Source organism: Apium graveolens, chromosome 7, assembly GCF_009905375.1.
Source record: "Apium graveolens cultivar Ventura chromosome 7, ASM990537v1, whole genome shotgun sequence".
NCBI classification, from domain to species: Eukaryota; Viridiplantae; Streptophyta; class Magnoliopsida; order Apiales; family Apiaceae; genus Apium; species Apium graveolens.
Genome location: NC_133653.1, coordinates 9932277 through 9945123, shown reverse-complemented (window position 1 = coordinate 9945123; position 12847 = coordinate 9932277). Strand labels below are relative to the sequence as shown.

General features: G+C 34.3%; 2 protein-coding genes across 3 annotated transcripts; one reads left to right on the top strand and one right to left on the bottom strand.

Moving 5' to 3' along the window:
- The first annotated feature begins 938 nt into the window (after positions 1 to 938).
- LOC141670557 (putative transcriptional regulatory protein At2g25830) lies at positions 939 to 7458 on the top strand. 2 transcript variants are annotated; one of them, XR_012554609.1, is made up of 8 exons: positions 939 to 1113; positions 1338 to 1492; positions 2633 to 2694; positions 2918 to 3074; positions 3226 to 3503; positions 4063 to 4183; positions 6464 to 6637; positions 7112 to 7458. XR_012554609.1 is itself a non-coding variant. In XM_074476463.1 (7 exons), the coding sequence occupies exons 1-7, from the start codon at positions 1011 to 1013 to the stop codon at positions 6554 to 6556; spliced, it is 969 nt and encodes a 322-aa protein (XP_074332564.1). In that variant the 5' UTR covers positions 939 to 1010; the 3' UTR covers positions 6557 to 6869. The 2 variants fall into 2 exon arrangements, 1 of the variants encoding a protein (XP_074332564.1); XM_074476463.1 differs by lacking the exon at positions 7112 to 7458 and having other exon boundaries at positions 6464 to 6869.
- Positions 7459 to 7745: 287 nt separating this feature from the next.
- Positions 7746 to 11666, bottom strand: LOC141670905 (carotenoid cleavage dioxygenase 8 homolog B, chloroplastic). Its single transcript, XM_074476959.1, has 6 exons — positions 11246 to 11666; positions 9765 to 10508; positions 9138 to 9334; positions 8811 to 9000; positions 8612 to 8714; positions 7746 to 8195 (listed from the first exon to the last, which is right to left on the bottom strand). Exons 1-6 carry the CDS (start codon positions 11546 to 11548, stop codon positions 8041 to 8043), a joined length of 1692 nt encoding a protein of 563 aa, XP_074333060.1. The 5' UTR covers positions 11549 to 11666; the 3' UTR covers positions 7746 to 8040.
- Between the last annotated feature and the right edge of the window lie 1181 nt (positions 11667 to 12847).

The following is a 12847-nucleotide window of genomic DNA, read 5'->3' as shown; positions in this document are numbered from 1 at the left end:
TATATAGTTACTTTCTGAGTTTTCTACTCACTTGTTTTGTCTTAATCTAACCATGGCAGTTAAGCAAGAAGATGGTCAGGCTTAGGCGCACTGCTCGTAAGAGCGTACCTGGTGGTCCCTACTGTGTTGAGGGCTTCCAGTTGCCAGAGCAGGTAGTACAGGTTATGAGTGAGCTCGCGCCTAGAAAGTGGTGTTTAAAGATACAATGGGTTATCTGTCGGTTCCCAGCCGGAATCGATATTGATTATTTAATAATATTTTGGGTTGTAAGTTATATTCTGTGATTGGTAGTTGTAATCTTGTCTCATACTTTATCCTGTTGATCTTGTTAGTAGTTAATCGGGGTTTATGCATATTTAATTAGTAGATTAGAGGTGTGTGAGTCCTCATTTCCTAACCCCGAGATTGAGTTCGTCATAGAGGGGATCTCTTAGAATTGTTCACGGTGGCGGCCAGAGTTGATAACGTCGATGAAGGCTGAGAGGGGGGTGGGTAGGGAACAGAGAGCGGGAAGAGATGAAAGAGACGAGGGATGAAATGAAAACTAAAAATATAATCCTGTGGTTAGGATTTAATCTAGATATAAATAATGTGTGGCTGAGATTAGATCTCAGTTCTTACAAAAAATTGGGTTCTCATTTGAGTAATTGCCTATATAATAGTATAATATAGATGGATAGATAGATATAGATTACCAAATCGTAAGTAGTAAAATTATTGTTTAACTAGTCCAAATATGAATTATTGGTACGATTTAATATAATAAATATTTGTTTTATACCTCTAATAAATAAAAGAGAACATTTTCTAAGGCCAAATATTTAAAAATTACCCAAAGTTAGTAGAATTTTACAGTAAACCCTTAAACTTTTATATTTTTCAAATTGATCCCAGTTCTTCTGCTGAAGAATATTACTCCTATCTCTTTTTTGAATCTTTGTGTTATTTATTACTGGAGTTTATTTTAAAAGATTGAAACTTCAGAGTGAAAGAAAGCAATTGAATTGTTGATGGGTTTATCCTGTTACTTATCAATCAGAGCATTTGGGGCATCTCTCTTCAGATTCTCTAATGGGGTTTTGCTTAAACCTCCCATCTCTTTCCCTCTTCAAGGTACACTGGAAATCTCTCTCTCTCTCTCTCTCTCTCTCTCTCTCTCTCTCTCTCTCTCTCTCTCTCTCTCCCCCCCCCCCCCTCTCTCTGTCTCTCTCCCTCCTCCCTCTCCATTTATGGAGTATAAGTATGTAATTACACATGCATATGTGAGTTTTACTGGTTATATGTGTGTTAGTGTGTGTATTTGTGTTGGTATTGAAAGAACATATTTTTATATTCAGGTAGCAATTTGATGGGCAGGAGGATATGCTCTCCATTATATCACTCATTTTCTGCTAATAGGGTTGATTCATTTGAGCTTCAATCCGTGAGAAAGATATGGACTTTAGGTCCTCTTTGTATGGGAAGGCGGTCCAGTAAAATCGCTGGAAGAAAGGTCTTTTCTTGAATACGTTTGAATTAATTGATGCTTGTAATTTTAATGAACTTTTATAGGTGATGCAGTCATAATAGTTTAAATGTGTTAATAGTTAGTAAACTAGTTGGGATCAATATCATTCGTTTGTTAGATTATCCTGTAAGTAGTTGTTCCTCAAGTAAGTTGCTAGGAGTGATGGCAGGAACTCTTGTTTGTTACCTAAATACAAGTGGTTTCCAAGATTTTTGCTAAAGATTTACCTAGAAATCAATGTATAAGACTGTGATGCAATTGTCTTTACTAATGCACAATGTGGGACTCCCCAAAGGGGTGTGGCTAATCACAAATTAGAGTTAGCTGTGACCATTTACGCAATGTATTTGTATGGATATTTTGATGGAAAGTGATGAATGGTAAATTATATCTCGGCCTATTATTGAAAAGGTATATGGCCTCCTAACTCAAATAAATTTATTTAAGTTGTTGAAGGGCGATTTTTAATGTGGACGAATATCTAATCTAACCTACTGTTGATGCACTGCTTGAGAGACTCAACATGGTTCTGTTCAGTTAGCCATTGCTCTGAGAGATAAAGGTTGTACTGCAATGTCGATGAAAGTGACCAGCAGGGATGTATCCACCAAAGCGCAGTGATAAGAACATTGAGTGTTTCGATTGCAAGCAAGTTGATCACATCAAAAAGCAAAACACTTTATGGCGGAGGTTAACAAATTGGGCCTGAATGCTTTCTTATCTATCTAAGAACTAAGAAGATATACTTACAATCTCATAATTGGCTACTCCTTTCCCAAGAATATATTATTACGCTTGCGTGTCTTGAGATTAAGTATTTCTAAACTTGTGCATGTTGAGGATCCTAGGGCCAATTTGTTTCCTGTGGTTTCTGTTATAATAATGTTTTTAGTGTTGAATTCTTGATTCCATTAAAAATTTTAGACCCAACTTCCATCCTCCATTAAGAATTAAGTTGATTAGGTACCAAATATTCAGTAGTTAATCATGCTTGGTTGTATACACAATATGCTGAAAGGCATATTTCATTTTATATCCGGAAAATATGCATCTAACAAAAAGTTCAGTCATATAAAAAAAATCATGGATCAACCGATGTTTGCTAAAAGCTTTATCCTATTGCAGGGGGCACAGGATGCTAAGAAGGCGAAGTTGTATTCTAGAATTGGGAAGGAAGTTGTCTGCGCGTAAGTTTTTTGTTCTTGCACCTTGAAGGAATTGGTAGAACTTCCCACGTTTATGAAGTCTTAAGTATTTCTATTACGAAGTAATTTTTAGTCTTGTGTTTTTGCATTTTCATCCAATTATTTTTTTGGTTCAGAATGAACTGGGTTTTGGGGTGTTTCTAGCATGGCACACCTATATATCATTAGGCTTTTACACTGATTTTAAGTTCCATTCTTAATACAGTGTTAAGAAAGGTGGTCCCAGCCTGGTATCAAATAAAGCATTGTCAGATTTACTTGAGAAATTTAGGGAGCTTGATGTACCTAAGGAAATTTTCGAGCGCAACATCAAGAAAGCTACTGAGAAGGGACAGGAAGCTTACATTGAGAAAGTCTACGAGGTGTTTAATTCATAATCTGGGGTCCGATGATGAGTTAAATGTTAATGTCAATTGAGTTTTACTACAAATTTTTTCTCTTCAAATCTGGTACCTATCACAATTATGTTGATGTGTTTGAATGTTTATATCCTTAAATTTCCTGTATATGCAGGTCTATGGTTATGGTGGAGTTGGAATTATAGTTGAAGTTTTAACTGACAAAGTTAATAGATCAGTGGCACTTGTCAGAGAGGTTGTCAGGGATTGTGGTGGAAAGATGGCAGATCCTGGATCCATTAAGCATAAGTTCAGACGTGCTCGAGTTGTTAACATTAAAGCCAAAGATGCTGATAAAGATCAGCTCCTTGCTGTTGCTTTAGATGCTGGTGCTGACGATGTAATCGAACCTCCAATTGACGAAGAAGACGATGAAGAAGATGTGTCTGAAAGGTATTTGGTGCGCTATTCTATCTTATTGGTCGATGTTCCTTTCATTCTTGCTATATTCAATTACTTCTATATGCCTTAGTCTCGCGTTAAGTTTCAGTTATACCTTTTAGTGAATGCGTCGTGTTTAAAATTAGCTGAACTGTTCCACTTGAACTACATTTTGATAGACACTCGCATAAGCTGGAAAATAGAGAGATCATTTTTAGCATTGCTGTTGTTTATTTTAAAGAAAATGCATTTTGTTAGAGAATAAAATTTAAGAGTGTTGCAGTTTACTATTCAGATGGAATCCAGGTAGAGTAGAAGAACAGTTCTTATGGTGTTCTTTTTTAGCTTTTTTAAGGGCAGTCCTGAAAACTTCTTGCAAAGTTTTCTCAGAATTGTATTGTGTGTTCATAACAACTTGTACGGGTGGCTAGTTTAAATTGAAAGTTGGTTACCAAATTTTATTCTGTATCTTGTCACTATTGTTTATTGGTGTGGTATCTCGTTCCACTATTTATGTAAGGCATCTATATCCTGCCCTACAATTCCTTGACGCTTTCTTATTCTTTTGTAGATACTATAAAATTGTATGCTCAACAGAAAATTACACGGAAATATTATCAAAGCTACGGGAGGAAGGTGTAAATTTTGAACCAGACAATGGGTCTGAACTTCTTCCATTAGCCACGATCGAGGTACTTATTGCAAACTTTATCCCATGCCATGATTTTCTATATAATTGGATGATTTAACTTATATTGCTTGTTGTATTTGTAATACTAATACTTGTTATGCTTGTGTAAATGAGTGTTATGGTTTGTTTTGTTGTTGACACAAATCCTTCCCAATTTTCTTATTGTTGACACGATATCAGATACTAAATGAGTGTGATATGGCTTAAAGTATTTATGTGGATATTTAGCAAAAAAAATATTTATGTGGATCTTTTTAAGCTTTGTTGAGATCCTTGAGATTTCTATTTTTAATCATCAAATTTTCTTGCATGGAAACAGTGACATGCAAGAGCAAAACAAAAATCTTTGTAATTTAAAAAAATATATAATTCTTTTCTGTAACACATATAAGTAGAATAGGAAAGGACTTGCTAACTGGGGTACTTCAGTTTTAAATAAACTTGAATGTAGATTTGGTATACCAATGTATTAGCAATAGACGGCTACAGAAATTGAAGAAAAATTATCTTACGCACTTCCATACCAGCAACATATTTCTTCTCCTAAGTGCCAGAATTCAATAAACAGTCCGTTTCCGACAATAGTGTAAAATCTGTCTTTCCTCAACTGAAGAAACTTTTGCTTGAAAATACTTGTTGAGGTCATTCTTAACCGAATCCCTGCAAGACATATAGCTATAATAGGATTTTGCTAGATAATCATATTGGGTATGCATGAGTATGCTAAGGATCCTACTGGGACTTGAGACAACTTTATTTGGGAAAATATGGCTGATGTACTGAACTGCTGAGGACATGGTTAAAGCATTACTTATTAAGAGGGGATGAAAGAGAAAGATCTAGTTGAAGTGTATGAAATTTACACTTCGACACCTGAACGGGTTTCAGTGACTGGTGTGGCAGTGTAGCTGATCATATTTTGGATCAGCTCCTGATCATCCAAACACCTTCTATGATCAGCTCCTGATCATCCAAACACCTTCTTGGCCATGGGAACAGTATGCATAATAATCTGAAAGTCTTGTAGATTACATTAATAATTCAGTGGGTCCAAGATCTTTTTTTTTAATTATATGTGTTGTGTAACTGTGTGGTGTGTGTATATATACATAGGGTCATGCTCTAGTGAGAACAGTATTGTTCTGCAACAGAATAATGCACCATTGAACATGTGAAAAACATGCAGAACAATTATTTTGCACTTTTAAAATAGTGCAGAACAATTGTTCTCACTGTTCACACATATAAAATGTTCTCACCTGAATCATGCCCTATATATATATATAGATATACATATTGGTTATGTCAATTCCAGAAATTTAAGTACTTGTACTCAAGCCTCCACAAGGGCATGAACCCTCAGCTTCTCTTCACCAAGAGTAGAGGGGTTATCTGCTATAGGCTAAGCCTGCAGATTATATTATTTAACATCATCTTAGTTTTTTAATTTTTCAAGAACGAGTTTCTGAGGGTTAGTTTAGGAAAAAAATAGGTTTATGATTTACACTTGTACATGTTAGAAGCCGGAATCTTTTTTTAAAAGGGTTCGGGTTCAGTTTCATCCATGGAGCAGCTCTTTAAACAGAATTTTGTACTTCATTGGTGTTTAGGTGAATTTTAATGATACACTGCTGTGTCATTTGCCTGTTAATGTGTATTTCTCTCCATTCCTAGCATGGAGTCTTTTAAACTACCCTTTCCTACTAACAGTGAGCAAGATGGTAGTTATAGGTGTGAATGGTCTAAATTGGCTGGCATTTTACCTAGCCAAACGTTGAATAAACTATCCTCCATCTTATCTCTTTCTATCCCCCAACTTTAGGTTCTCATAAGAGTAAAGACAATTTTACCTAGGACTTGATGATCTCTGGTTTACATAATTTTCGGGAGACCTTCCTATTTAAAACCTTGAGGAATGTGTACTAAGTACTGTAGTCTATACAACCTGGATTTTGCAACTTAAAATTCGGTTACAATTTTATCTACTATTTCTGAATTTTCATTTGCTACACAACTTTGTATATTGCTGCTTCAAATTCTTAAACAAATGTTAAGGTATTAACTTTGTATTGCCTCATGGTAATCTTAATCTATATGAAACTCAAATTTTGACTGGTTTTATTTTTTATCTTCAAATTTTGCATGTTACCGAACATTTTAAGAATTTTGTGCCTAGGATCTGTATTTTAGTTCCATACTAGTAATCTGTGCATTTTGGGTGCTTTATCAATTAAACCATTTATATTGCAAAGTGAATGTTAAGCTTATTGTTGGGTTTCAGGTAGATGACGAGGCAGAGGACTTGAACAAAGATCTCATGGCCAAATTGCTCGAGCTTGATGATGTCGAGGCTGTTTATACAGACCAAAAATGATCAAATAATTATGGCCTATTGTTTCAGCAAGCAATTAAGCCTGATTCCAAAGCTCCATAGTTCGGTTTACCAATGGAGTAGGTAGTATCTTGATTCATGTGCAACACTTACTAGAAAAGGTTTTGAATTTTTGTTTAGCTTACAGATAAAAAATGAGGTGAGATTATGTTTAGCATTTGGAAGAGAGTACATAGCTTTCATACTTATAATATGCTATCTACAATTTTTTACCGAAGACAGGTACTCTGTTAATAAATGCAAATTCTTGTACGGAGTACATTATGAAGCGCAATGAACTGTTAATTTAAGTAAATGTCCAAAAACTGCAACCTTCTTTTCTAGATAGAGTATCTTATATAGTTATGATGCATAATCCTTGGTAAAGAATAAAGGTTTATGTGATAGACTATATTGTGGTGTTATCATTTAAAAACCGCGGTTGAGAACTGGGAATGCTGTCTCATATAAATTCCCTTGCTGTTTGAAGCTTCCATTGTTTAAATTTTCCAGATGATTTGTTCTGGCTTGTGAGACCTTTCTTTCGTCTTGGTACAGAATACACCAAGTTGTGGCAGTGCCTCCTTGCAGATACAAATGTTATCTTGCAGATACAAATGTTATCTTGCAGATTACAGTAGCTCCGCGCCAAATCTGAGTAATTGAACCTGTCTATTACTTTGCTTATTCTATTGATGAGTTCCTTGAAGATTTAATTGTTTTCTGGGTAGAGATTACGGTATTTTACTACTTGAAAGCACTCAATTGGTACGTTCTTTCTAGGATGACTGCAGTAGTTTAGTTTTGGGAAACTGGAGCAATATGCAATTTATGGCAAATGTCAACATTCTCGAGTACCCAATGTGTAAGCCCTTCTGCAACCAGTTGGTTCGGAATGTAGGTTGACAAATCACAGCCCGTGTTCTTTATAGAATAACATCTTAATATTCCATTGTGTGCAACACAATACTGCAAGGGGACCAAGGGTTCGAATGTACCAAACTCGAATAGGATATTGGAAGTTCGAATTTTGTCAAAAACAAGGTGCATCTTATATAAGATTGGTGTCTAAATGTGTTTAATTATAAAATTATGATAAACACGATGAATATTAGAATATAGAGTAAAAATAGGATCCAAAATTTTCTTTAGCACAATGTTTTCGAGGTAAAAATTAAAGAAAAATAAAAAAGCAAAGAACATTTGGTCTCTTATTATTACTAACAGGTGTTACAAAATTTTCTTACCAAACAAGCACATATCCATGCACACTAAAATTCAAAATCAACTGAGAAAAAGAACAAACCCAAAATCAATGTTACATCTTCTCAAGTCTCAACTGGAATGAAACAAAACTAACTTTCACAAAATATATATATTCACATTACAACAAAATATATAAATCAAGAATAAGCAATCAAATACTGACACAATTTTTTACAGGACAGACACAATATAAATATAAATTAATATAAAATGGGTATGTTTTATGGAGATGACTTGTTGGGAACCCAGCATCCATGGAGTCCATAAGGAAGGCCATAGGGGAATTTAGCTCTTGCAATTTCTTGGAATGATTTTCCATCTAATACTAATGCATATCCTTCCCCATTTTTGGCACTTATCATTGATATCACAACACCTGCAGCAATACAATTACTTTAATGTCACACAATTTTTGTCAAGAGAATCATAATACACGAGATGTAAAGATGCCTTTTGGCTACAATTGAATATAGTTTTCTAGAATTATTACTACTTAAATATATGTTTAACTTTAACATACAGCAAAAAAGCTGCAATTCTGCAGGGGAAACCAAACCAGTATTTCAAAAGAATAGATTAAACTAAAATATCGTCAATATTTTGATACTACCACGAATTTAGTAATTTTCTTTATTAATTTTTAACTAAAAATTGCAATTTGGAAAAAGTAAGTTAATTTCAGACTAGGTTTGGCCGCCGAGGGGATGCATGTATATCTATTAGACTTGTAATTTTTTTTTTTTTTTTTTTTTAACATTAGATAATAATAAAAAAGATTTCAAATAAACTTACCGTCGTCTTCCTCAGTTGCACCAGGCCGTGCGACGAAGAATGGTTCAGAGGGAACTGCACCCTCATCATACCAGTTCTTTGCTTTTTTGTCTACTAAATCAATCTGCCATTACGATATCAAAAAATTTGATTAACATCAAGGTGCATGCATAAAATGATTATGAACAAAAGATTGAGGGTGTTATGTATATAATTATACCTTAGTGAGAGTGTTGGGGAAATTGCATGGACGCACAGCACCGCAAGCATAAGCATATCTATATGGCTGGCCTAAGAATGCTGGGTTTATGCTGCACATATCCATTCCTCTTCCATGTTCATCTGGATTCAGTGCTGCCTCTAGCTTCCCATTCGGACTTCCATCAAATGGTATTATAAATCTCCCAACCCTACATATCATATAAATTTAAAACATTTACCGGGTATGTTTGGTTTGATCTCCCCGGGTAACAAGAGAGTTCAATCTTCATTTGAATGATCTATCAATCAGCAAAGGCACGAAGTTAAATGATTTATATTTACTTACCTTGCATCTGGCAACACATCCTCTTCACCGGAGTAAGATCGGAGGTTGTTTAATCTGAGTTTATCAAGAATTGTGGTGTCGGCACTATGTTCACAACAATCGGCAATGACTCCGATCACTCTTCCGTCTTCGTCTGTTTGTTCATATGCATTTATGAAGTGGAACGTCACAAACAGGGGGACTTCCACACTTGCCACCTTAAATAATAAAAGTATTATTCAGTATAATTATAAAATTAAAGGGGTCGGTCTATGACAAACGATTGTTGCAGCATATGATAAATTAGTACTATCCAATGCTACCGTAAATAAGATTTTAGGTGTAAATATATGAAAAAACTCATCATTTAGTTACTGTAATTTAATATCGAGTTATGATATACAGTTAACAATCGTTTTTCTTAGATCATCCTCCTCCCCAAACTAAAAACGCACACACATACTGTATGTTATATGTCAATTCTTTGAAGAATTTTAAACAGGTTGCAGGTTTCTAATTAATATTATCTCAATTTTCTGTTGGAATTATCATCTTATCGGATTTTCAAATCCTTTTAATTGAAAAATAAACTGTTTAAAGAAAATAAATGAAGTGCATATATGAGAGGGAACAAGAGAAAAGACTTACAATTTTTCCACTAGCTTTGCACATAACATGCACAAACGCTTTAGACTCCGGGTGCCACTCAAACTTATAAAGTGGAGTAGGTTCAGCCTTTAGTAAATTTTGTGCACAATATCTCAACGGCATCTCCGGCACAACCACGTAATGTTCGGTCACCGGAAAAGAATGAACCCATCCCGGAGCAGGTCCATTTCGGCAATCAACCCTACCGACAACTTTCCTTTCATTTGTCCCTGGCTCCATCCTCACTACCAAATATCCGGGATTTATTAAATCCGGCAGTAACGTTAAAAACTCCGAATCTGTCACTATCGGATGAGCCGAATGAATCAATCCACCTAGACTGTCACTGTATTCAAATTTACCTAGAGTGTCCAATGTAGCAGGGTCGATTATTATCGACCCTTTTTGCGTCTCCGTTAAGCAAACCACTCGGCCATCGCCTAGATGGACGACGCCGGTGTTTGCGTTATCGGTTAACGAAGCACCCGAAAATAAATTAGCTAGCTCACCGATATAAGCTAAGAAATTGTCTTGTTTAGGCACTTCGGAAAATTCACGATAGCAAAGCTTGTTGTTTTTCTTTGCAGCTTTATATGCATCGGATTCGAGTTGACGGTGTCCCATCACTAGATGCCCGTTTTCGAAGTGTAGCCGGACTAGGGTGGCGTATCCGTCGAACAGGTGCCGGAAATTGTAGTCCCCTAAATGCCATAATCCCGGTCCGTTCCTTAAGTACGTCCCGTTCTGCATGCAAAAAATTAACAATAAATATTAGGGTTTTTTTTTTCTAAAAATGTATAATTGCTTCAAATACTATACTTTTGAATTCCTAGCATAATCATATCATGAATAAAATGCCAACAAAATGATTATGATTATATCATTATTGTCTGCCATATATTACTTGCAAATTATAAAATATTTTAGTGTTTGATAAACAATGATATTTACTGCATATTTGCTGAACGAATGGATCCTAGAAATATTCTCGTCTCGTGACAAATGAAAGCTATAAAAACAAAGTAGCTGCCATGATCTACACTGAAATCACTTATATCGTTAGAATTTGAAAAAATTATTACTTTACATAGGGTTATATATAGGGTTATATATGTAAGTCCTCCATACCATATTATACGAGTCACCTTTCTTTTTTGAACGTTCCAAAAATGATGAATTTTTCAATTATAGCATTCATTTGAGATTATTACAGTCACATATTCATATAATACACTTAACTTAACATTTACTGTCTCATTTTTGTGGTTCACATTAAAGTCAAACATTAATTTCTTAAAAACTGTAATAGTCAAACAAGCCCATATATTATGGGATGGAGGGAGTATTACTGGTACAAAACGGAAATATTTTTTCATTATAAATAGGCTATCACTTCAGATAAGCTGATGTATATAGATTAAAAAAATGGAGTAGTTGATCGATAATACAAATATATTTTTGTGAAGTATTGATTGACATACCAACCAAAGGGGCAATTCGCCTTCAACATTGAGCTCTCCTTCCCAACGCTCTTGCTTGACGCTAGTCCATGCCGCAAGCTTCTTAGTCTCACCTGTTATATCTTTCCCGGTACTTGGATTAACAACAACTCGAGGTGGCGGTTGGGTTGCGACGCTCACGATGGTTGAGCTGCGTTTCCTGGTGAAAATATTGTCCTTACCGGACACGAAACCGCCTCGAAAATCATCGAACTTACCGGAAATAGCCTTGTAGAGTGCAGGAGACACACTAACTCCTGAAAACGAAATTGCTAGAGAGGCCATGTCTAGTGATGTAAATGATAATTGTATTGTTTTAGAAACTCACAGTTCTATATGTAAATTGGTCTAAGTGCAGCATATTTATAGTACATAGAACTAAGTATTCGACTGATCAGGTATCTTGATTGGAGCAATTCCTTTCCACTACAAGACAGTTTGATTTATAAATACATTACAGTGTGCATCGTTGTGAATCACAGTCAATTTCGCAGTGCTGTGATCCAAGTAATAAGACACGTGGCAGGGGCGTCACTACATCTAATATATTTTGGATGCTTGTATGACACAAATCTTAATTTATTAAGAAACATACATAAATATTATTCTTATTTCGATTCAAAACAGCGTAACTACATCTAAAACTACTAGTCACTAGTAGTATGGAGAGATTTTAAGCTAATGATAGTACTCTTGCTAACACTAAATAAGTGAAGCTAATTAATTATTCAGGTAATATAAATGAAGATTAATTATAGTAATTATGTGATTATCCTAATGGTAATCTGACAAACCAGACAGGTATACTTGAAAATACTTCACAAAAACAAAGTCCATCTTAAATTATGTGAAGGCCCTCTGTGACGTGACGTGTAAATATTAGAGCTTAAATTATTGATTTTATTGATAATTGAATAATTAAATTGTTCATGTGTCCTGGAGATCTAAACCAATCTAAAAAATCTCTTCTATATATGTGTTTTATATATGTGTTTTGTGGGAATCAAACTCAAATTATTTCATTCAACTATACAACCTCTTATCACTATACGTTTTATTATACACTAAGTGTGCTAAATGAATATTTAATTTATTTTTAAATATATCTATTTGAATTCCGCAAAAAAAAATAGTTAATTGAATATTTGTACAGTAAATTTTAAAGAATTGATTTTTAGATATATAATTAGGAATAGTACATAAATAGATTATTATCTTATTTATTAATCATTTTTAAATTTGAAAATATGTCTCATATACTTTTAACATATTTTTTATTATAAAAAGCAATTAAAATGTACACATATATATATTTTAAAAATATTGAAAACAGAATCGTTATATATAAATAATCTATATTGGTATTATATATTTAGATAAATTCGAATTATAATGAGTCAATGCATTTTAAAACTTGGCCCATTGTTCAAAAAATACTCGAAATTTGACTACATGACCACGCCGAAAAATATCGTCACATTCTACGTTTAGTAAATTTAAATTACAATCTCAGCGATAATATTTTATCAATAATGTGATTTTTTTTAATATCTTATGTTAATATAATTTAATGTGTTTGAGGTC